Below are 25,258 nucleotides of genomic sequence, written 5' to 3'. Positions count from 1 at the left end.
ATAAATTTGAAAAAGCTCAAAAGTACCAGGCACCAGTGACTCATGTAATCTTAGCTACTCAGGAGGCTAAAAACTGAGGATCGAGGTTCAAAGCCAGCCTGTGCAGAAAAGTCGTGACTTATCTCCAGTTAACCACCAGGAAACCGGAAGTGGTGCTGTAGCTGAAGAACTCAAGGACAGCACCCAGGCCAAGAGTTCAAGCCCCACAACTGACAAAAAAAGCTCAAAAGTTAGTTTTTTTTGTTACCCTTTTACTTTTTAATAACCAGTCTCTACCTCCACCTAAAGCCTAAAATGCATCAAACCTCTCCTTTACTGTCACTCTAAGAAGAGGATGATTTTGTAGACTAATAGCTGGCTTTGCCTCATTCTTTTTTTAATATCATTGTGGAAATACCACACAGAGGGGTTACAATTATATGGGCAAGATAGTGAGTATATTTCTTATCAAGCATTGTTGCCTCCTCCTTTGGTTTGCCACATTCTGTCATCCAATATTAAGAAGTATTTTGTTTAAAAAGAGAGAGAGAGACATGTCTAGAAAGAATCACTGGGCCTAATAGGTCAGAGAGGTGAATGCCTCTCTTCCCACTCTAACCTCCACCACACGAGCACATGGATCCCCATTAGTGAAGGGCTCAGTCTGGGAAACATGAAGTTCAGGGACCTGGTCACCAAGACCTTAGGGGATACACGGATAGAAAAAAAATGAGAGGAGTGAAGAGAAGGGGAGCAGGACTGCGTCCTCAACTTCCTTCCCCACAGCAAGTCTTCACGCAGGCGCAGTGCCTTCCCCCGGAGTGATCTGTCAGGGCTGCAGCTGCTCTGAGGAGAAGGCCTCAGTGGGTGCTGAGCCGCGGGGTGGCGGTTGAGGCCTGCAGGCTGGGAGGAGGCCGCTTCAAGGACACAGGCAGGCACAGCCTCCCAGCTGCCTTCGCAGCCCCACCTCACAGGCCACGTTGGGCCCCGGGGACAACTGAGGTCTCAGCCCACTAGTCCCACAGCGCACTGAGGGGACAGCCCGGCAGTCACAGATACTCCCGGTTCCCGCAGTCCGTTCTCCATGACCGCAGCTTCCCACCCACCTGCACCATTGTCTTCGCTGCCTTCTGACCTGTTGAGGCGTCTCTCCTGGGCTCCCAAAGTCGTGGCAGAAATGGAGTCTCCAGGCTGTGTCACCTCACCTCTCACTCAGCCGCAGAGACGAGGAACAAACATGGCGGCAGAGCCTTATCTTGCCGCCCTGCCTTCCACCTGCACTGGTCATTGGACAGTTTTGGAGCCAAGGAATGGCCTTTGGAATTGGCTGTGAAAAGTGGTCCCGCCCCTGACACCTGACTGACAAGCCTGGCAAACTGGATGTTCTAATACCAATCTGCAGCAACAGTGCTTTCATTTCCTTTGCATGAACCTGTATTGGCACTGGCCCTGGCCCTGGCCCTGACCCTGTCTAGGGACTGTTGTATTTACTAGGCATCTGTTCCTGGTTTTTCATAACAGATACCTGCTCCTTTCTGTACTTCTAACCTGCCTTCTCTGTTTTTCCTCATGTGAATTTTGCCAGAAGTGTTCCCAGTAAATCCCATATGCACTATCTGAGGAGAAACCCCATAATTTCAATAAGGAGAGAGACTGGGACAGGCTAAGATACAGGAACCAGATACTTTGTGAAACCAGGATCCCCAGGAGTTTGGAATGAGGCAAATGCCCAATGTTTTCCTATACATTTATGTCATAAGCTATCCATTTGGGGCCAAAACCTATAAAATAAACCTACAAGAAAATAAAATTATCCAATGTATGCAGAAAAAGATGTTAAATGTCAGCAACACTATACTTTGACCAGATTAATTCTCTTCATTGTGCTTTTCACTGACTCATTCCGACTCTAATTTTCAACAAATTTCAGTGAGTTTACTTATTATCCTCTTAGTGTAATCTTGGCCACTAGCGAAGTAGTGATCAGCAGACCACAGTTCATGACCAAAATAAAGAGTTCACAAGACCCATCTCAAGCAATACAAAATTGATGTGGTAGTACTGCCCACTATCTCCACGGAAGGAACATAAGGGGGCTACTATTTGGGCCAACTCAGGAATAAATTCAAGGTCCTATGAAACCAACTGCAAAGGCAAGAAGGGGTGAGGCATTGTGGTAAGACCTTACATGGTAGAAGTTCTGCCTACTACTGACCTCAAACCCCAGCACTGTCTAAGAAAAGATTAAGCTTCATCTCTACACTTCAAAGAATGGACATATAGGTGGTTTCCATTTCTGTTAGTATCAGTGATTTGGAGAACACAAGAGCACAAATGCTTCTGTAGTACTCATAGCATTCCCTTACTCATACATCCACTACTGAGATTAATGCATCATATGAGAATTCTAGTTTAATTGTGAGAAATCATCACATTATTTTCCATAGTGGCTGCACCAATGTGCATTCTTGTCATGAGAGTATAGGAATTTGCTTTTCCTCAACTGACCAGTCCTTTTTTTGTACTAAGTCTTGCTTATATTACTTATTCTTGCCCTTGTGAAGTACTGTCTTTCTGTAGTTTGATTTATATTTTCCTGATGATTAAGGAGGTTGGACACATTATCACACCCCCGTGGCCATTTATATTTTTCTCTCTGTGTGTGTCCAGGTATTATGTCTTGAAAGCATGATATGGCACTCTCAATTTACTTTCTGGCCCATAGAAGTTACTCTGTCATTTGAGACATGTCTATAGTCCTGCTTTTTTGCTGGTTAGCTGGAATGGCATATCCAAGATTATTCTGCCTGGGTTGGCTTTAGATGGATGCAAAGAGTGTGGAATATGGGATTAATGATATAAATGTATTTTTACTTTTTTTGGGGGAAATCCAGCAATGCTCATGTTGCTTGCACTAATTGCAGAACCACCAACAGTGGGTTTTTTCCCCCATGTCATCACCAGTTACATAAATCCAGTATTGAGTAATTTCTTTTTGTACTGTGTCACATCTCCCTCATTTTCTCCAGATTTTTTCCTCCTGACCCCTCTCCTCTCCAAGTTGTCTAGTTATTATTTTCTTCTTTCTAATGGCTGAGTATAATTTTATTTTGTATAGGTACCACATTTTATGGATCTACTCGTCTATTGTGGGGCATATGGGCTGTTTCCATATCTTGGCTATTGTGAATAACGCAGCAATGAATGTGGATGTGCAGGTGTCCTTACCATACCTTGGCTAATAATGTTCAGGATAAATGCTTAGAGGAATAGTATGGCCAGTTGTAGGGAAGATCTATGTTTAATTTTTGGAGGAACCTTCAGACAGCTGTCCTGTGCTATTTTCAGTTACATTTTCTTCATGCTACTAACAATTTAGTTCTTTGTGGGAGCAGTACTAAGACTTAAGTCAGGGCCTCAGGCTGTTGGTTGACCTTTTCACTAAAGGCTAGCATTCTACCATTTGAGCCATACCTCCTCTTGCTAAAACATAGTGAATTATGTTATATCAATAATATAAAGGAGTTCCATACATGTACATCTTGTGGGTGAAGATGGGAGGGAAAACTGGAATAGAGCAAAGGAAGGGGAGACATGGTCCAAAAAGAATTGTACTCATTATATGATTCATTTACATGTATATCATCTCTAGCAATAAAAAATTAAAATATTAAAAAATCATGTCATTTGATAATATTGTTCAAAATGCTGAAATATTTTATAAGGCAAGTAATAATTTACAATTATAAGTCTAATACATGCTTAATAATAATATTTGGTAAGATTTACAGCAATTATTTGGTACATAAGCTGTCCAACCATGACCTCTCTGATCCCAAGGAGCTGGATTGTAGGCTTGAGCCACTATGCCAAGCAAATTTAGAATTGTTAATTAAACTTTTGGAGGTAGGATTAGTTCTTTGGTTTGTGTCTAGACCATTAAAAAGACAAAACTACATGCTTTAAAAATTGCTTTATAATAATGGTAAAATGTGACAAATTGTTTCTATTAAAATATTGAGTTTGTTAAAACTTCAATAGTTCAGAAAAGAAGAGCAAGAATTGCGAAATGTGATTATATCATACTATAACATAGCAAAGTAAAGCAGTTATTAAACTGTATTGATAGCTGGCAAGTGATTCATAACCATAATATACAAGTGCCCAGAAATGAAACTCCTAAAGCATCAAGAAGTCAATTAGCAAATTGGCAAATAAACTTAAAGACAAATAAACTTAAAGAACAAATGTGGAAGAAATATAGGAAGAGATTCTTAACATCCATGGCCAAAAAAAGCAAAACTAAATGACATTGAATTTTATCTCACTCACGTCACAAGGTTTATCATCAAGATCACAATAAATGGTGGTGAGAATTCCCACTATGCATGGAAATATAATTTTATGCAACCACTATGGAGATGAGTATGTAGGTTCCTTTATTTTGTCGGTTGTGGGGCTTGAACTCTGGGCCTGGGCGCTGTCCCTCAGCTCTTCAGCTTAAGGCGAGCACTCTACCACTTGAACCACAGCACCACTTCTGGAGAAAAGAGTATCACAGACTTTCCTGCCCAGGCTGTCTTTGAACCGTGATCCTCAGATCTCAGCCTCCTGCGTAGCTAGGATTACAGGCATAAGCCACTGGCACCTGGCAGTTTCTTTAAGCAACTATAGATGTATTCATCAGTGTTACTCACAAGACACTATCTTGAAAATGAACTACACAAATTATGGGCTGGAATAGAAGGGAAAAACTGGAAGAGAGTGAGGTCAGGGGTGATATTGTTCAAAAGGAAATGTATTGTTCATCTGACTTACATAACTGTAACACCTCTGTACATCACCTTTATAACAATAAAAATTAAAAGAGAAACTAAAGATTATGATATGATCCAGTGCTACCACCTTGTTAGACTGATTGAAATCATTTAATTTACATGTGTAAATGTCTAAAGATCTCTGTATAGCTACCATATACTACTAACATTTGAAGTAATAAGGGATAAAATCCTATATATTGCAAATGTACAAGTATAAAAGATCAGTGACAACTTCATTAGAAATTGATTTTTTCTAAGAAATTTATTTTATTTTTAAAGCCATATGAACTTTAAAGAATATATGTTGTTTATTTCTTACTGTATTTTGTGACATTTTCTGATGCAGAATGAAAGTGTATCATAATACCCATCCAACACTACAGCCTTGATACAGTATATTTACTGCCTTGAAATATCTCTCTTCTCCAGGACTACTGATGTCTTTGCATGGGATTTGGTTGACCAGTATAAAAACAGAGTTAGTTTTGATATGGATTTAGGTTTGTGAAAGACAAAGGGATTTCCTCCATAAGCATATTTTCTCAGAAAACCATAAATAAAAACACAACATAGCTAGTAATGTAGCTTAGTGGTTGAGTGCTTGCCTAGCACGCATGAAGCCCTGGGTTTGATTCCTCAGTACCACATACACAGAAAAAGCTGGAAATGGCGCTAAGGCTCAGTGGTAGAGGACTAGCCTTGAACAAAAGAGGCTCAGGGACAGTGTCCAGGCCCTGAGCTCAAGCTCCAGGACAGGCAAAACAAACAAACAAACCACAACACTTTGAGTCTGTTAGTGCATCATGAAAATGTCTTGATCCATGTTAGCATGTTTAGTAAAAAGCACCTCTTTGAAGGCAAAAGTTCAAACTGAAAAATGTGTGAGGAGAGAGTGAGGGAAGGGGTGATATTGTTCAAAAGGAAATGTGCTGTTCACCTGATTTACATAACTGTAACTGCTCTGTATATCAACTTGGCCTTGACATGGAGTTACTGATGTGTAATTGCTGGTTTCAGCAGTATCAATGCTTCCTCTGGTAAATTTGTGCAGGTGTCTGAATTTGGAATACTTATTGAATCCTGTCTGGATCAACCAGCAATGTTCTGTGACTGTTATAGACACTGGGTATGGGAAGCAATCTTCTTGGGTGTGATGCACTAACTTTGATTGACTGACATTATACTGGCTTAGACTTTTTCTGGCCATTTCACCATGTAGCTGACATGGCATCTTCTGATACAATGAATGAAGTTACGTCATCCCAAATGGCTTTCATTCTAAAACTTTCTTGGCATAAATCAGGGATCATATGTATCAAAGAGAACTTCATCTCTAGGGCCTTCGATGAAATCATAGCACCTGAGGTGGAGAAAGATCTGCAAACATATTTTCCAACTTGTGATTTTTCTCCTGGACTCAGAGCCTCAGATGCAGAGCTTCAGGGCTGAGAGTTTTACACACCTCTCCTGGGCACTAGTTAAGGATGTGATGAAAGAAGGTAGGTTAGAATGTCTGACTCTGTCCATAAAGGCCCATCTGCATATACACACACAAATAGAAGATACATGTATATACATACCTGACACTGTGGGCTCCACTTCCAGACAGAATTCTAGCTTGACAGATGTTTCAGTGATGTTTACTTTGACTTTTCTAATCCTTTTCCAGCTTCCCCCACTTGTCAGTGTCTTGGATGGCACCAGCTGCTTTTCTAGAATGAAACAGAGAGCACATATGGATGGAGATGTGATGATTGCTGGGTTTTTCCCTCTCTATACTTTGGGAAGAGATCACAGTGTCAGTGATACTTCTAAGCAAGAAAAGAACACACAGTAAGTAATTCATTGTTTGGTTTTCATATACTATTTTGTTCCCAGGATGGACAATGGCTGAGGGAACTGTGGGTGCACACATCACTGTTCTCTGTATCTTCTACCCTGACCTCTACTTCACTAGAAAAATGTTTTTTAAATTATTATTACTACCATCATCAAAGGACAAATGAGTTGCCATTGAACAAAGCTGTTTATGAGTATCTTAATCAATGTCCTCACTCTTCTTAATTTTGTATTGGACTCCTAACTGCATTCTCCCTTCTTCTCTTCTGCATTTGTTCAAGCCTTCCTTCTTACATCAGTCCTTTTGAGTACCTGATGCCTAGTATTTTATATCATTAAATTTTGACTTTACCTAAGGAATTGCACAATTTGAATTCTTCTTTGAATCTACAACATTTCATTTAATACATTTGTATACACTCATCTACTTTTGAAGGATTTTCTGTCTGCTAATAGGAGAGGACTCGTTTCCATGTAGCTTCTCCTTTCCAGGGCTGGAATTTCATGGCCGCATCCCTCTAGCTCTATATCGCCTGCCTTTGCAGAAGATGAAGTGATGTTATTACTAACAACCTGCATTAGTGGCATGAGTTCTGTACTTTGAGCTTGCAGACACATTTCCTGCTCCATAGGCCAGTAGTATGAGAAGTTTCTTTTGGTAAGTATGAGGTGGCATCTATTTTGTTGACTTTGATCAAAAAAATTCTTGCTGTACAGATGCAGCTACTGTTTCAGACTAAGCTCTATTTAATTTCATATCAGATTTATTGCATGATCCAGCAGCTGCCAGACATTCCAGCAATAAAACTTCTTTCATGACAGAGTTTATCTGCCCTAGATTTGTTCTCCTTGTGCACATGTGCACCCTGAAGTTCTGGTCTGCAGCTGAAGGTCTCTTTAATAAATGGCTAAGGAGGAATTTCCAGAAATCGCAGCAACTGATTTGATTCCTGTTTCAAGATAAAAGTCATTGCTAAAGGAGTTGCTATATAAAAAAGCAGTTTATGAATACATTACACCTCAATCAATGTCACCACTTCCATCATTCTCACTCAATCTTCCTCTATCCAACCCTCCCTACTGTTACTTTTGTAGAATATACATTGGACTCTTGGCCCTGATCAATTTCTTTCACCTGTTTTCAAGTGCTGACATGACAAAGGTAGATTAAGATGGCTGCACACGCTTGGGGCACAGAGAGGGCAGGATACGGACTTACTCGCTTTGCAGATATTGAAAAAATCTGAAGTATTGTGGGATCTGAAACCTGATACTTCCTATCACTCCTAGATACTTGATTTTCTAATTTCCACTACTTTTCTACTTTCACTTGATTTCCCTTTACCTGACTTTCCTGACATTGAATCTTCTGGTTCAATAGGTGGATGTTTCTTAGTTACTTGAAGATATGAAGGGTTGTTGTTGATAATCAGGAAGTAAAATGTATGGATGCTGTAGGTTAAAGATAGTAATGTGTCATCCATGAAGTCTTTGCATAAAAGGGCCAATGCAATTAAGTGACATTGGGTGGAAGTACTGACTCAACTCTACACCCACAACATCATAGTGATGTTTTTCAGTTGTTATTACAGGTATTTGTGCCATACAAACTAGTTCATTATTGTATATTGACATTGCATGTCTCATACTTTGATTATATTCACCCATTCTATTTGTAATATTTGCAATTTGTAATTTATTATGCTTCCTTTCACATCCTGTTTCCCTCACATATCTCTAATTTTCTCTCCATGTTTTTGTACATTACAGATAGGACAGAAAAGATGATACTTATACTCATGATACTTGCTTAATTTGCCTAACAGGATGATCCCCATTTCCATGTATTTTCTTACAAATGCACCTTCATTTCATTCTATAACACTTGGACACCCAAAGTGATCCCATAGTTGGAATTTGTATGTCAACAATCACAAACATGTTGAATTTAGACACCTTTGGACAATTACTTAATCATAAAAAGCCATATGCTCGTGGCTCATGCCTGCAATCCTAGCTACTCAGGAGATTGAGATCTGAGGTTAGTAGTTTATAGCCAGCCCAGTCAGAAAGGTCTGTGACATTCTTTTATCTAATTAATTATTGAAAAAGTCAGAAATGCTGTTGTGGCTCATGTGGTAGAGCACTAGCTTTGAACAAAAGGAGGCTCATGGACAGTAGGACCGCCAAAAAAAGCGAACGTTTTCTTTTACCCTTCCTTTGCAATATCCATAGATTTTGATATTCTGTTTTCACTTTCATTTTTTATTTCTTCAATTTTGACGACTCATTGGTGGCTAGAAAATAATTCACTTACATTTTGTGTATGTGCATGTTTTCCAACTTTTACTGTTAATGTTTACCATTACTATTCTGTAGTCCCAATATATGTTAAAGAATATGTCAATATTTTTAAATTTTTGAGTCATCTCGTGATCTATCCAGAAAAATGTTCAATATGTGAATAAGAGACGTTCTGTTCAGAAATTAGGTGAAATGTTCTGTAGGTGTGAGCCTCGCTTGATATAGGGTGAAATTCCTCTCTGCTGAATCCATGTTCATTTTGTCTCTCCAGATATCCTTTAGTTATGATTGTATTGGGGAATCATCTCTCCTTTCTGTCGGTATTTCCTACATGAAGTGAAATGCTTGGATAATGCACTTAAAATTGCTAACTTATATTGTTGATTTGATCTTTTTGTTGTTGAAATGTAACCTTTTCAGTTTTCATTGTTTTGAAAGTCTACTTGACATGACATGTTACAGATACTCCTGTTTTGTTCAGTTTCCATTTGTATGGACTGCCTCCACTACATCCCTTTCAGTGTATGGGAGCCCTTAAAGGTGAAGTGGGGTCTTTGGAGGTAACATAGAGTTTGGCACATGGTGGTACTGGGGTTTGAAATTAGTGCCTATGTACCATTCCAGAGTACTTTTGCTTAAGGCTAGCACTCTGCCACTTGAGCCACAACTCCACTTTCACCTTTTTGTGGTTAATTGGAAATAAGAGTCTCATAGACTTTTCCTGTCCATACTATTTTGGAATCATGATTCTCAGATCTCAACCTCTCCAGACAATAGGGTCAGTCACAGGAATGAGTCACACATGCTTGACTTCAGTCACCTATCTTTTAAATGACTAATTTTATGCATTTTTGATCCTATTCACTGTTGACAGATCACGTCATTATGTAACTTGTTCTCTAGTTTCACAGAAACTTCTTCTATGCTTTCTCTCTTGTAAAGAATCAATGATTAATAAGTGAATTCACTAGTAATCTGTTTTGATTTTTCTTTGTCTAAGACCAGGATTCAAACTTGCCATCTGATGCTTTTGCTCACTAGCAGATGCCCTACTAAATAATCCATGCCTTTTGATTTCTTGGTTATTACTTTTCATTTGTCTATTATGGGTTTCCATTTGTAGTTAATAAGAGGATTAAAATATACTTGATTATAGCAAATTATTTTGTAATGAAAACCACTATCCAGGATGACAAGGATGGGAAGCAAACAAAAGAACAAGAAAAATGTATCCAGGAGAAAGGAGGCAAACCATGATCAAAATCCATTAAGTAAACGTAAAGAAATGTTATAGTGAAATCTCTTTATACATAAAATAGCAATCATGTACAAATAAAACTCTTGTTACTGCATTGTTGTCTTCTAATTTTTATATTTTTGTAGATTGAATATTGGGAATATGGTAATATTTTCCATCTTCTGTGCATATTTTCACTGGTACATGTACATGTTAGAACATTCTCAGCTTGTTTGTATAATCATCCTTGACAGTAAGTTTGATATATTCCTATATATTTTCTTCCACATAAATGATTCCTTTTATTTGAACAAGTTCCTTTACAATATCTTCTAGAGTATATCTTCTATATTCTCATAACTTTGCATGTCTAGGAAACCTTTACCCCTCCATCACTTTAACAGGATATCTTTGCTAAGTGTTATATACTTTGTGGATAATTTATGTTTGTTATCCTCAGAATTATACAGATCTTATTCTATGTGCTCCTGGACTGTATGGATTCTACTAAGAAGTCAACTATTAAGGAAACAAAAACACACTAATGTGCTATTTTTCTCTCACAGACGAGAATATTCTGTAAAATTCTGTGTATTTTACTTGTGAGAACTTGATCATAAGAGAGTTTACTGTAGATGTCATTGTGGAAGTTCTATTAATCTTTGATCTTGCTAACCATGGATATTTTAATTTTATCTACATTAAGAATTGTTATTCTATTCTGTTGTTCTGTTTGAATAAGCATTTTACCTTATTCAATCAGTTACTAAACTTTAACAGTACTGACATTTCCTTTTTATTTAAAACTACTTGCCAATTTTTTGTAAGGATTGACATTTTTTATTATATTTAAAAGAGGTAGAAAAATATACTTGCTAATTTCTAACAAATACTTTTCAGGTCTACAATTCTTCCTTTTGGTTTACCTTTCCATATGAATATTTTCATTTTTTTCAGATTTTCTTCAATATCATTATTTTCTTCTGTTTTAGGTTTAAGATTATTTTTTTAAAATTTTTATTGAATTTTTTATTGTTACTATAAAGGTAATGTACAGAGGAGTTACAATTTCATAATTCAAGTAATGAGTATATTTCTTTGGACAGTTACCCCTTAACTTTTTCCCATTTTTATTTATTTATTTTATTTTCATGTAAATTTTTTTTTATTGTTATCATAGAGATGATATACAGAGGGAATACAGTTATATGCATCAGGTAATGGATAATGGGTATATTTTTGAATGTTTCCCATTATCTCGCTCTCACAGTTTTTTCCTCCTGTTCCCAACCAGAAGAAATAGAGTTTATTTTCTCTACATAGTGTCTAGTGAATACCACAGTTATATTTTTTCACCCTTTTCTGTGTTCTATTATCCTCCCAAGTACAAACCAACAGGACAAAAGAAAAAACCGGCAACAATGGCAACTAAAAAAATGTCTCATATCCTTTTCTAGAGTTCATTTCATAAAACGTTTTTTGCATGATCATATGCACATAGCTTTGTCTTTGTCAACTACTCCTATGCATAGTCCTCAGTGTGTGAATGTCTATAGTCATATATAATTTATCATGTCCCAGAGTATATGTATGTGTATGTGTACGTGTGTGTATGTGTGTGTATGTGTATGTATGTATACTTTATATAAACATATATAATATATAAACATATGCATATGTATGTATATGTTCATGTATGCATATACATCTATAAAGTATTTAAATGTGTATATACAAAAATATATATTATATATAAACTAGATGTATGTATACACACATACATATATATTTTAATCATTAGGTGTGTTTACTTATATACTTATAGGTACATTCTAGTTACCATAAATGAGGGAAACCATGGAGTTTATATTTGTTTGGGTCTGGTTTACTTTGCTTTATATAAAATGGGATTGTATCAAACTAAAGATCATCTATGTGGCACATGACATAGCTAGCAAGCCCACAGAATGGGAGAATATCTTTGATAGCTACGCATCAGATAAGGGTAAAATACATTTAAAGATCAAACAATTAAGAGCCCAATCAATAAATGGGCTATAGACTTAAAGTGAGACTTCTTAGAGGGAGAAGTAAGAATAGCCAATACACACACGAAAAAGTGTCAATATCTCTGGCCATAAAAGAAATGCAAATCAAAACACATTGAGATTCCATCTCACTCTATTATCAGGAAAACTAACAATTACAAATGCTGGCAGGGATGTGTCCAAAAGGGAATTCGGTTCCACTGTTGATGGGAATGTAAACTTGTTCAATGACTCTGAAAAGCAGTATGGAAGTTTCTTAAAAGACTAAACATAGAGCTACCCTATGACCCAGCAATCCCACTCTGGGCATTTATCCAATGGACTACAACCCAGGTCACCCTAAATCCACCAGCACAGTCTCATTCATTGCAGCATTGTTTACCATAAGCAAGATATGGAATCAATCCACATGTTCCTCAGTGGAGGAACAGATCAAAAAACGTTGTATCTATACACAATGGAATTCTACTCATCCACCAGAAAGAATGATATTGTACCATTCATAAAGAAATAGAAAGACTTGGAAAAAATCACATAAAGTGAAGTAAGTCAGGTTTGAAAATTGTAATCATTCCATACATGTATATAGGAAATGTTGGACAAGTTTACTCCCTCATTGGTATAACAATACCACCTTCATCTTTCCCTTTTTTCAAATCATGTGTGTTGAGTTTAATTATGATATCTTCTTGTGTATGGCAGAGAAAGAGATAGAGAGAAGAAAAGAGAGAGCAGACTTTGATTCTCTTTATTCCTTGTATCATTTCCTTTTCAATATCTCAATGTGTGTTTTGGGAAGAAGGTAGTACTCATCAAGGCATTTCCCAAAACTGCATTTCACCATGGGAATTTGGGGAGATGGGTTTCAGCATAAGGCTTCATATCATGACAATTTTCTCCCCATACCCTAGTTGGAAGCTCCTTTCTTTATGATTAGTTTCTTGAAGTTTAGTGAAGTGAGTTAACATAGGAAACTACATTGTGTTGCATTTAAAAAGCATTTTATTGACTCAGTTATATGTTAGAACTGATCACTGTCTCCTGATATTTGGGTTTTTGTTCTGATAACTAGTACAGACAGAGCTGTTCAAGGTGATAGGTCTCTGAAGAGAGCCAAAGGATCTTCTTTAAATGAGCCCATCACATGTCATTTAACGATAAACTGTGTAGCTGTAAAAACAAAGATTTGTCACATATATGGAGCTAGTTTTTCCAGGATCAAGGTAAAAGAATATTTGGTGTCTCTTGAGAGCCTATTTCATGTTCTATGGAAAGCAAACTTTTGGTATTGTACATGAAAGAGAAAAATCGTGCTCCCTAAGCATTCATGTGGACACTACATTACCATTCAATCTAAAAGGGTGTAATTTTCTGCATATTCATTTTACAAAGAAACAAACATTAAACTCATTGAAGTTATTGCATTGACTTGAAGATAAAATTTGAATTACTCCTGAAAATTTTCTTATGTCTATGGTGTAGGATTGCCTTCAAGAACTACCAGTTTGTTCTGGCCTTGGCTTTTGCTGTTGAGGAAATCAACAAGAACCCTGATCTTTTATATAACATGACTCTGGGATTTGATATTTATAATGCTGATTTCAGAGCTTGGTCAACACTTGAGAATCCCTTTGTTTGGCTTTCTGGGCAGTACAAGATCCCTAATTACACCTGCATGAGAGAAAGTAACTCTGTAGCAGTACTCACAGGAATATCAGCAATAACATCTGCCCAGATTGGGACACTGCTGGAACTCTATAAGTTTCCTCAGGTGAGGATGGGAGGGATGCAGATGTGAAAAGATGTTTACTTTGGTGCTTATTTTCAGGTGAAAGGAAGAGATAAGACATATAAACCTATCAAGTTTTATGATATCAAGGGCTTAATACAAAACATAATTGGATATCTATATTTCCATTGGTTAAGAGAAGATGGACAAGCTGGAGCAGCAAGGGAATGACCTGGGGCTGAGAGTCTATTGAATAATTTTGTAGAAAACAGTCAAGATGTTGGAAAAAAATTTTTAAATGTGAAATTAAAAATAAAAATTAAATAAAAATGTGAACTTAACCAGATGCTGGTAGATTATGCTTGTAACTCCAAGCTATGCAAGAGGATGAGATCTGAGGATAATGGTTCCAGCAGGAAAGGCAATGAGACTAACCAGAAAAATGCTAGAAATGGACCTGTGGTTCCAAGTGGTAGAGTGCAGGAACCATGCTCAGGCCCTGAGTTCAAGACTCAGGACTGGAAGAAAAGGGAAGATATTTTGTGAATGAAATTAGGCTGAGAAAGACAAAATGGGAAGGTTTTGTCTCACATGTGGAAATTAGATTTAAAATATAAATATAAAATATAAAACAAATATGAAAACACATGCACAGCAATTAGGACTTTACATGAATATGTTGACTGAGAATGTTGTACAAAATGATGGATTTCCATGGTGTAACTGCTCTGAACAATTAATAGCAGGAAATTGAAACATGTTTTACTAATAATGGGGTAAGTATAAAGAGAATGGTGTGGGGAACAGAGGAATGAAGAGAGGACCGATGGCAAATACAGTTGTATTATTCACATTTATATGTAATACTAAAATGAGGAAATGAATAGGCTTGTTATGGATAACAGAGTTACACTGATCAACAGGCATTGCATGCAGTAACTGATACACTCAAATTAAAGACCTTTGTACAACTCTTTTTAAAACAATTTCACATTTGTTTTCCAAAATTACACAAACTAAAAAAGACCCTTCCCTATATCCATTTAAACCTCTTCCTTAATATTTAAATACAGACTGAGATTGTGAAAGACTGCAATCCTCTTACAGACTCTCCAATTTTCTTTCTCTGTAGCTTACCTTTGGGCCTTTAGATCGTGTCCTGAGTGAACAAAGCAAGTTTCCTTCTCTCTATCAGATGCCCCAAAAGGACACATCACTAGCCATTGCCATGGTCTCCTTGATACTTCATTTCAGCTGGAACTGGGTAGGGCTATTGATCTCACTAGATGAAAATAGTTTGTGGATAATTTCAGAACTGAGAGAAGAGATGGCTAAGAACAGAGTTTGTGTAGCCTTTGAGCATGTGATTTCAAGCAATATGTTCATGGAAGTAACAAATTACATAAGATTCCATCACCAGATTAATAACTCATCAGCAAATGTATTTATCATTTATGGTGATAATGAACACCTACTAAACTTAACGCTGTATTTTGGGCAATTTTTAATGACAGGCAAAGTTTGGCTCATGACTTCACAGAGTGAGTTATTCATCAGTAGAAGATATTTCATGTTAGGCTCATTCCATGTCCATCTCATTTTTTCACACCACCATCCAGACATTTTTGGGTTTAAGAATTATGTCAGGGAAGTTAATCCTTCCAAACACCCAGAAGACTTTTATCTTGCTCGGCTGTGGGTTCTTTCTTTTAATTGCTCATATTCTGAATCTGACTGTGTAACATGGGAGAACTGTCCCCAGGATGCCTCCTTGGAATGGTTGCCTGGACACATTTTTGAAATGGCCATGTCTGAAGAGAGTTACAATATATATAATGCTGTGTATGCTGTGGCCCACACAATTCACAAGATGCTTCTTCATCAAACAGAGGGAAATGGGAAAGGGATAGTGCCTTCTCCTGTCCAGGTAATATCTTGTTTGTTGGATTTGATGCACCAAAAATAAAATGAATCTAAATATGTTCAAATTTTCAAAAATTGTGGGAGAAACTTTCTTTAAATGTTGCTGAAGTTTCTTCCAACCTATGTTCCTACATTCTTCAAGAAAAACATGCCATTGGAAGGGAGGAAATGCATTTTATGTACCCATTATGTTTTTGTGTGTTACAAATGACCTCAGTAAATTCACAGCTAATATTTTGAAACTTGTAAATCTAGCCTTTCCTATGAGTTTCTTAAACAGTAAATGTCTTGGCTTTTTGTATACCTTAATACTTAAAAATGATCTTCTGTTAGGAAAGTAAGTTGGGTGATTGGAAAGATGGGGTAGAATGATGTAAGAGGTGACATTGATAAAGATGCATTGTATTCATAAACACATTTATTGAATTGAAACCTTTTTACAGAATACTTAAAAGATAATGATAAAAATTTAAAGAATATACAATTTCCATGCATAAAATATTAATAAATAAATATATACCTAAGAAGAAATAAGCTTCTTCAGTTCCACTCTAGTCACTATCAAGTTAGCCAAGTGGATGTCCCTAGATATTCATAAAGTACATAAAAAAGAAATGAGCTTCCTTAATTCCACTTTGAGTACTACTAATTTAGCAAACTGGAACTCCCTGGAGATTCATAAATAAGCAGTTGAGAAAAACTGTAGGTATGCAACTTAGAATTCTCTCATTCATGACTATTTACATGGAGCGGGTTTGTCTTGTAAAGAGGCCTTATGATGATCCTTTTATAAGTTAGGAATATTCAGAAACATTATTTTAGTCTTCTAGCGAGTTTTGTGTTGTTCTACTTCATGTGGTGTGTGTTAATCTAGAATTACAGCGCAGGTTTAAAAGACTATGAGGAGCATTGTATAATTCAGCTTTCCTGTCTTAACTCCTGGATTCATTTCACCAGAAGATGTATCTATTTTAGCTGCACCCTTTTCTGAAGAAGATCCAATTTCATAATCCTGCTGGAGACCTAGTGATTTTGGATGAGAAAGAGAAATTAGAAGCAGAGTATGACATTGTGAACAACTGGAATTTTCCAGAAGGTCTTGAAGTTAAGGTGAAAGTAGGACTATTTTCTCCATATGCTCTACATGGTCACCAACTGTCAATATCTGAAGATATGATAGAGTGGGCCATAGGAACTACTGAGGTGAGCTGGACCTAACCACAATGATTTGAACTACATAAAAGCAAAAATGATCCCTAAATTTTAAGTCTCTTTGTTCTCATTAATTTTCCAAGCGTTGGATAGTTACTGTTAGCTTGAGGAAATTTCTTATTTGCTGACTCTTGGATGTAAAATCAGTATATGAATTCTATGTTTCTAAATGTTAAACTTAATGAAACATCTAAACGAAATGTTATAAGTTTTCTTTCTTTTTTTTTTCTTCTTTTGTCGGTTGTGGGGCTTGGACTCTGGGCCTGGGCACTGTCCCTGCGCTCTTCAGCAAAAGGCGTGAGCGCTCTACCGCTTGAGCCACAGCACCACTTCCTGTTTTCTAGTGGTTTATTGGAGTAAGAGTCTCACGGACTTTCCTGTCCGGGCTGGCTTTGAACTGCGATCATCAGATCTCAGCCTCTTGAGTAGCTAGGATTACAGGCATGAGCCACTGGAGCCCGGTTTATAAGTTTTCTTATATTATGACAGAATATCAGAGAAATCACTTTATAAATAGAAAAGTTCATTTTGCTTCACACTGTGATTGTTTCAGTATAGGCTTTTTTGACCTGTAATTTATGCTTCAGTCGTGAATCTGAGAAGACTGTGTGAGAAGATTTTCACTTCTTGATGATGAAAAATCAGAGAGGAAGAAATGATGTATGGTTGTCACATAACCCTATGTATGGGATGTCTGTGCTTTAGGGAATACTTTGAGAGTATCAATGAGGGGTTGCCTTCATCTTTAGCGACTCCGTAGAAGACAATAATGAATTTGCCATGTACTAGTGGCTCATGCCTGTAATCCTAGATGCTAAGGAGGCTGAGCTCTGAGGATTGTGATTTGGAGCAAGACCAGGCAGGAAAGTCTGTGAGACTCTTATTTCCAATTAATCACAAAAATCTAGAAATGGAGCTGTGGCCTAAATTGGTGAAGTGTCAGCCTTGAGCAAATAGTTCAGGGACAGTGCCCAGGCCCAGGGTTCCAGCCCAAGAAGCAGCCCAAGGATGGGCCCCCTTCCTTGCGCCCAACACACATAATATATTTAAGGGTTGGCCATCTTAGTATTAGGTTCTACCTCTTAAAGTTTCAAAACTTCCCAATAGTACCTTGGGCTACAAATCAAGACTACAACACATAAGCCTTTGGGGATCATGTCATATGGAATCTCTAACAGTATTTGATCAACTGATTGAGTTTAAATGTATGGATATTGTTTTTAATGGTCCAATTGATATGAAAACTTAACTATTTTGGTGTGGAAGGTAAAAGTCTGAACAGTTAACAACACATATCTGATTTTCCTCAGACCCCATACTCAGTTTGCAGTGAGAGTTGTGATTCTGGATTCAGGAAATCCCCTCAGGAGGAAAAGGCTGCCTGTTGCTTTGATTGTATCCCTTGCCCAGAGAATGAGATTTCTAATGGGACAGGTAAATCCTTGACTTAAGTAGAAATTCTCCCTAATGTTCTCTGATTAATACAAGTAAAAAGAAATTAAGATTGCAGAGCCAAAGCTTCCCTTTCTTTAGTTCCTAACATTTGATGATATTGCTTCTTGAAATTATACAAATCATGGCCTGGAATTACATCATCATTAGTTTTTTCCTAGCCCAATGTATGCATGATTATCTCATGAAAACTCACTTCTTGATACTCAATAATGTAAGTGTAACTTCTTATCATATTAATACAAAGCCAAATTTAGGGTAGGGTCTCCATGTTCTTCTAGATTCCATTTACAAAACAAGGAAAACATGGATCATGTACACAGTGCACAGAACTGCTCTTGCCACAGTGCAAGTGCTCAGAAGCTGAATTTGGTTTCAGAAAGACAAGTGTTGTGCATAGCATGATGTTAGAACTTCAAAGTGTGGTTTGATCCTCTGTTCCCCACTGCTTCAAAGGGGAGGAGGAGAGACAAATATATGTCATGAATTCAAGGTCATGCCCCAGAGCTTCTATTAACATTTACAGAGATATATACAGAAGTGTAAGTCATATCCACAATTTATTATGGGGCTTAGAAGTTGTGTACAGAATGCTAACAATAAATGTTATAGCAGCATTAAATAGTGAGGAAAATGATTATGATATTAAAAATGACACAATGGCACATTATCAATGTGAATGATAGTCACTGAAGGTAAAAGGTTCAATCTGACAAAAAACAATGTGGGAGTGAGGTTGAGCTTATGGGTTAGAAAAGAGTAAACTAAATACTGAACTTTAAAAATTTTTATTTTTATTATTATAACAGGTGATATACAGAGGGGTTACAGGTACATAAATCAGGTAATGAGTACAATGGTTTTTGAACCATTTCTCCCTTCCCTCATTCTTTCCCAGTTGTTTTCTCTTGTCCTCACCCACAAGATTAAAGTGCATATTCCACAGTGTCCAATTAGTACCACTCTTGTATTTTTTCACCATTTGTTTCACCATTTATGTGCCCTCCTGTAGTTTGTTGTACATACAAACTAACAAACAAGACAACAGGAAAAGAAAACAACATAAGCAACAACAGTAACTAAAAATATCTCATTTCCTTTTCTTGGAGTTCATTTCATAAAAAAAGCCTGTACTGAGGCTTGAATTCTGGGCCTGGGTGCTGTCTCTGAGCTCTTTTTGTTTCCAGGTTAACACTCCACCACTTGATGAACAGCATAACTTCTCATTTTTCTGTGATTCAATTCAGATAAGAGTCTCACACACTTTCCTTCCTGGGCTGGCTTTGAATAGAAATCCTCAGATGACAGATTTCTGAGTTAGCTAGGATTACAGGTGTGAGTTACCAGCGTCCCACTCATAAAATATTATTTTATATGAACATGTGCACTTAACTATTGAGCCTTTTTCAAACACTCCTATGCATATCCTTCTTTGGCCTCAGTGTATGAATGTTTAGGTCCCATATAATTTATCATGTCCCAGTGTGTGTGTGTGTGTGTGTGCGTGTGTGTGTAATAATACACTGAAGGAATAAACACACTGAATAACATATATGTATATATATATACACATATATCTTTCAGTGTGTTTATTTGTAGGTTATTCTCATTTTTATAGGAATTTATAGGCACACTTCCTTCTTAAATGAAGGAAATCATAACACCTACATTTCCTTGGTTTTAGCTTACATCACTTAATATTTTCCAAATATTTCCATTTCTTTACCAGTGCTACAGTACATTCCTTCTGATGGATGAGTAGAATTTCATTGCATATATATATATATATATATATATCACATTATGTTTTTCTTCTGTATATACTTTTTATTGTAAAAATACCTTACAGAGGGATTACAGTTATGTGAGTAAGGTAATGAGTACATTTCCTATTGTTACCCTCTCCTTTATTTTTCCCCTACTATCCCTTTTCTCCTCACCTCCCCAACTCCTCCTCTCTCCCCCCTCTGAAGTTGTAAAGTTCATTTTTAACATAGTGTCTTGTACATCTCATTGCTACAATGGGTCAACCTGTATCCTTTTTTCAGTATTTTGTTATTTCCTTTCCCCTCCTCAAATTAGAAAAATGTATATACAAGATGCGGGGCACTGGAATCAAATACAGTGAAAACAGGGGTTATACCATGGGGGAAGAACATACAAAACAAACAAAATATCACATGGTACATTATAAATACATTAAATACAACAGCAAGAAAGATAAAACCACTTGTGTCCCTATCTTAGGGTTCATTTCGCATAGCATTATCTTATATGGTCATATATACATAGCTTTTGACCTTTTCTGTTTGTCCTAGACATATACTAGTTATTGCAAATAAGGGAAACCATGGGACCTATTTTTCTTTGGGTCTGGCTTAATATAATTTTTTCCAAGTCTTTCCATTTCCTAACAAGTGGGGTGGTGCAATTTTTTCTGATGGAGGAATAGTATTCATATATATATATATTATGTATTATATATAATTTACTATATATATAATTTTCTTGATCCATTCATCAAATGAGGGGCATCTGGGTTGGTTCCATATCTTAGCTATGGTAAGTAATGCTGCAATAAACATAGTTGTGCTGGTAGATTTAGTATGGCCTTGTTTGTGTTCATTTGGGCAAATTGCAAAGTGGTTGAACAAGTTTATACTCCCACCAACAATGCAGTAAGGTTTCCTTTTGGCCAAATTCCCTCCTGCATCTGTTGTTAATAGATTTCTTGATTATAGCCATTCTAACTGGGGTGAGGTGGTATCTCAATGTTGTTTTGATTTGTATTTCTCTTATGGCTAGAGAAGTTGAGCATTTCTTCATGTGTCTATTGGCCATCCTTCTTTCCTCTTCAGAGAAGTCTCTCTTTAAGTCTTTAGCCCACTTATTAATTGGGCGGTTGTTTCTTTGAGGACTTGTTGTTGGGGGATTTAATTTTTTGAGTTCCAGGTATATTTTAGATATGAGACCCTTGTCCGTTGTATGGCTAGTGAAGATCTTCTCCCAATCAGTGGGCTTTCTATTTATCTTGCTAGCTATGTTCTTTGCCATGAAAAAACTCTGCAATTTCATGAAATCCCATTTGTCCAACTTTTCTTTGATTTGTTGTTCTTCTGGGTCTCTATTAAGAAAATTTCGGCCTGTACCAACAAGACCTAGGGTTTCTCCTATTCCATTCTGTAATGTTTTCAGAATGTGTGCTTTGACTCCGAGGTCTTTGATTCATTTGGAGTTGATTCTGGTGCAGGGTGATATGTAAGGATATAGCTTTAGTTTTCTACAAGTGATTAACCAATTTTGCCAGCACCATTTATTGAAGAGGCTGTCTTTCTTCCATTCTATTTTTTAGCTCCCTTATCGAAGATTAGGAGGCTATAGATCTCTGGGTTCATTTCTGGGTCTTCAGTTCTATTCCGTTGGTCCTGAGGTCTGTTCTTGTGCCAGTAACAAGTGGTTTTGATTACTATGGCTTTGTAGTAGAGTTTGAAATTTGGAATTGATCTTCCTTCAGCACTGTTCTTTCTCTGCTAAGGATTGTTTTTGGTATTCGGGGTCTTTTATTGTTCAATGTGAATTTTTGTATTGCTTCTTATTTTTCATTGAAAAATGAGGTTGGGATATAGTTAGGTATCACATTGAATTTGTATTTAGCCTTCAGCACTATTGCCATTTTCACAATGTTACTCCTTCCGATCCAGGAGCATGGGAGGTTTTTCCACTTGCTGGGCTCTGCTTTAATTTACTTTCTGAGGTTTTTAAAGTTTTCTTCACAGAGGTACTTCACTTCTTTAATTAAGTTAACTCCTAGGTATTTTATTTTTTGTGGGGCTATTACAAAAGGAGTTGCTTTCCTAATTTCAGCCACACTCTTTTTGTTACTGGCATACAGGAAAGCCATTGATTTTTGAGAGTTAATTTTATATCCTGATACTTTGCCAAAGTTTCTGATCAGCTCAAATAACTTGGGAGTGGAGACCATGGGGTTCTTTAAATACAAGATTATGTCATCTGCAAAGAGGGAGAGTTTTACTTCATCTTTCCCTACTTGGATCCTCTTTATGTTTACATATTGTCTTATTGCTGTAGCTAGATATTCTAATACTAAATTGAAGAGGAGTGTAGAGAGCAGACATCCTTGTCTGGTTACTGAATTTAGAGGAAATGGCTTTAACTTTTCGCCATTAAGTATAATGGTGGCTGTAGGTTTGTCATACACAGCCTTTATTATATTGAGTAATGTTCCATGGATTCTTAGTTTTTCCAGAGTTTTCATTATAAAGGGGTGTTGGATCTTGTCAAATGTTTTTTTCTGCATCTATTGAGATAATCATGATACCACATTATCTTGATCCATTCATTCACTGAAGGGCATCCTAGTTGATACTTTATCTTGGTTATGGTCAACAATGCTGCAATCAACATGGTTATGTGGCGTAGTGTAACATTTTTTGTGTTCTGCTGGATAAATGGCCAGGAGTGGGATTGCTGGGTCATAGGGTAGCTATATGTTTGCCTTTTTCAGGAACCTCCATATTTCTTTCCATAGTTTATATTACAACAAAAGTATAATAGAGTTCTCTTTTGGCATCATCTCTGCCAGAATTTGTTATAGTTAGTTTTCTTGATCATGCCCATTCTAATTAGGGTGAGGTAGAATCTCAATGTTCACTTTGAACAGTTCTTATACTAATTGGTAATACTTTTCTGATAACAAACCCTGGCATGTTAGTTTTACCTCTAAGCAGGAAAGTTTTAATTTCCATTGAAGAAAGTGCACTACTGAGTGCAGACTAATGGTTATCTATTTTCCTCACAAGATATGGAACAGTGTGTGAATTGTCCAGAGCACCAATATGCCAACACAGAGAGAAACCAGTGTCTCCTAAGAGTTGCAAGTTTCTTGGCTTATGGAGAACCCTTGGGCATGGTCCTGGCCTGTATGGCTCTCTGCTTTTCCACACTCACTGCTGCTGTACTTGGGGTTTTTGTGAGGTATCAAGACACTCCCATTGTCAAGGCCAATAACCGGGCTCTCAGCTACATTCTGCTCATCTCCCTCATCTTCTGTTTCCTCTGTTCCTTGCTATTTATTGGCCGTCCCAACACAGTCACCTGCATCCTGCAGCAGATCACATTTGGAGTTGTGTTCACTGTGGGTGTTTCTACTGTCTTGGCCAAAACGCTGACTGTGGTTTTGGCCTTTAAGGCCACTTCTCCAGGAAGAACGATAAGGTGGCTGCTGGTATCAGGGGCTCCTAACTTCATCATCCCTATCTGCACTTTGCTCCAAGTGACTCTTTGTGGAATCTGGTTGGGAATCTCTCCACCTTTTCTTGACACAGATGCACACTCTGAACATGGCCACATAATCATCCTGTGCAACAAGGGCTCCCTCACTGCCTTCTACTGTGTTCTGGGATACCTGGGAACCCTGGCCCTGGCCAGCTTCACTGTGGCTTTTCTGGCCAGGAACCTGCCTGATACCTTCAATGAAGCCAAGTTCCTGACATTCAGCATGCTGGTGTTCTGTAGTGTGTGGCTCACCTTCCTTCCTGTCTACCACAGTGCTAAGGGGAAGGTCATGGTGGCCGTGGAGGTCTTCTCCATCTTGGCCTCCAGTGCAGGCCTCCTGGGCTGCATTTTTGCCCCCAAGTGCTACATCATCTTGTTAAAGTCAGATAGAAATTCTCTGCATGGCTTCAGGAATAAAGCACCTAAACAGAAAAATAAGATTTAAGATTAATCGTATGTATTTGATCAGTGTATAGAAGGTCTGAACTAAACCTACAGCATTTTCCAGTAAGCTATTAGTTTATATTGTGGGTATTCCTTCAATATGTAAATGGCCTTTAGTCATTTGTGTTGATACCATAGTAGTGTTCAACTTATAATTATCACCATGTTAATATGAATTTTATTCCCTATACCATGGTTCCTCCATTCTATCTGCATTATTTTGGTTAGTCATGGAGCTTCAATTCAGAGCCTGAGCATTGTCCCTGAGATCTTTTGCTCAGTGGTAGCACTCTGTCACTTTGAGCCACTTGCAGTTTTCTAGTGGTTAACTGGAGATAAGGAGGTCATAGACCTTCTTGCTCTGGCTTCTCAATCCGCATTTAATATTACTATCCCCAATTAGTATGCTATCCCTGGTCTGTATTACTCTTGATTTCTCCATTATTTTTCTAAGCATTTAAATAAACCAGATCCTTCCCTATTTATTAACCATCAAATAAATTCCATCAATATCTCTTAACATAGTTCCACATTGCTCATTAGAGTATGCTGTATTCAGCAGTTTCACATTAGCATGTACACATTTGCCTTTTGAAATATTCCTGAGTGTACTTTTCAGAATTCAGCTCTTTCTTCCCCTCTTTATTTTTCAAGTTGTAGGAAAGGTTAGTTATATGTTACAAAAATACACTTCAATGTTGCCTCACAATGTATTTAATATAACAGCTAGTATTTGATGGAAGCTATAGAGGCAAAATAGTAATAGTTGACTTAAACATGGTTGGATATGTTAATGATTTTATCCTTGCTCAATCCCCTCTATTAGGATAGTATAAATATACATACATTAAATAGCCATTTACAATATTTTGTTGTCACACTATCAGTAGATAATAGAGCCTTTTTACTCAAGTCTAATGTTCTACCACTTTGAGCCACAGTGTCACTGCCAGTTTTCTGTTGTTCAATTGGAGGT

At 37.2% G+C, this 25,258-nt stretch overlaps 1 protein-coding gene across 1 annotated transcript; it reads left to right on the top strand.

Moving 5' to 3' along the window:
- Nucleotides 1-1,063: 1,063 nt before the first annotated feature.
- Nucleotides 1,064-24,283, top strand: LOC122119909 (vomeronasal type-2 receptor 116-like). The gene is made up of 9 exons (XM_042693964.1): nucleotides 1,064-1,308; nucleotides 5,817-5,925; nucleotides 6,469-6,632; nucleotides 13,710-13,998; nucleotides 15,089-15,897; nucleotides 16,213-16,216; nucleotides 16,855-17,082; nucleotides 18,402-18,525; nucleotides 23,364-24,283. Exons 1-9 carry the CDS (start codon nucleotides 1,064-1,066, stop codon nucleotides 24,281-24,283), a joined length of 2,892 nt encoding a protein of 963 aa, XP_042549898.1.
- The last annotated feature ends 975 nt before the right edge of the window (nucleotides 24,284-25,258 follow it).

Source organism: Dipodomys spectabilis, unplaced genomic scaffold, assembly GCF_019054845.1.
Source record: "Dipodomys spectabilis isolate Male_0828 unplaced genomic scaffold, ASM1905484v1 ptg000173l, whole genome shotgun sequence".
NCBI classification, from domain to species: domain Eukaryota; kingdom Metazoa; phylum Chordata; class Mammalia; order Rodentia; family Heteromyidae; genus Dipodomys; species Dipodomys spectabilis.
Note: the sequence above shows the minus strand (reverse complement) of the source record. Positions and strands in the feature narration are given on the sequence as shown.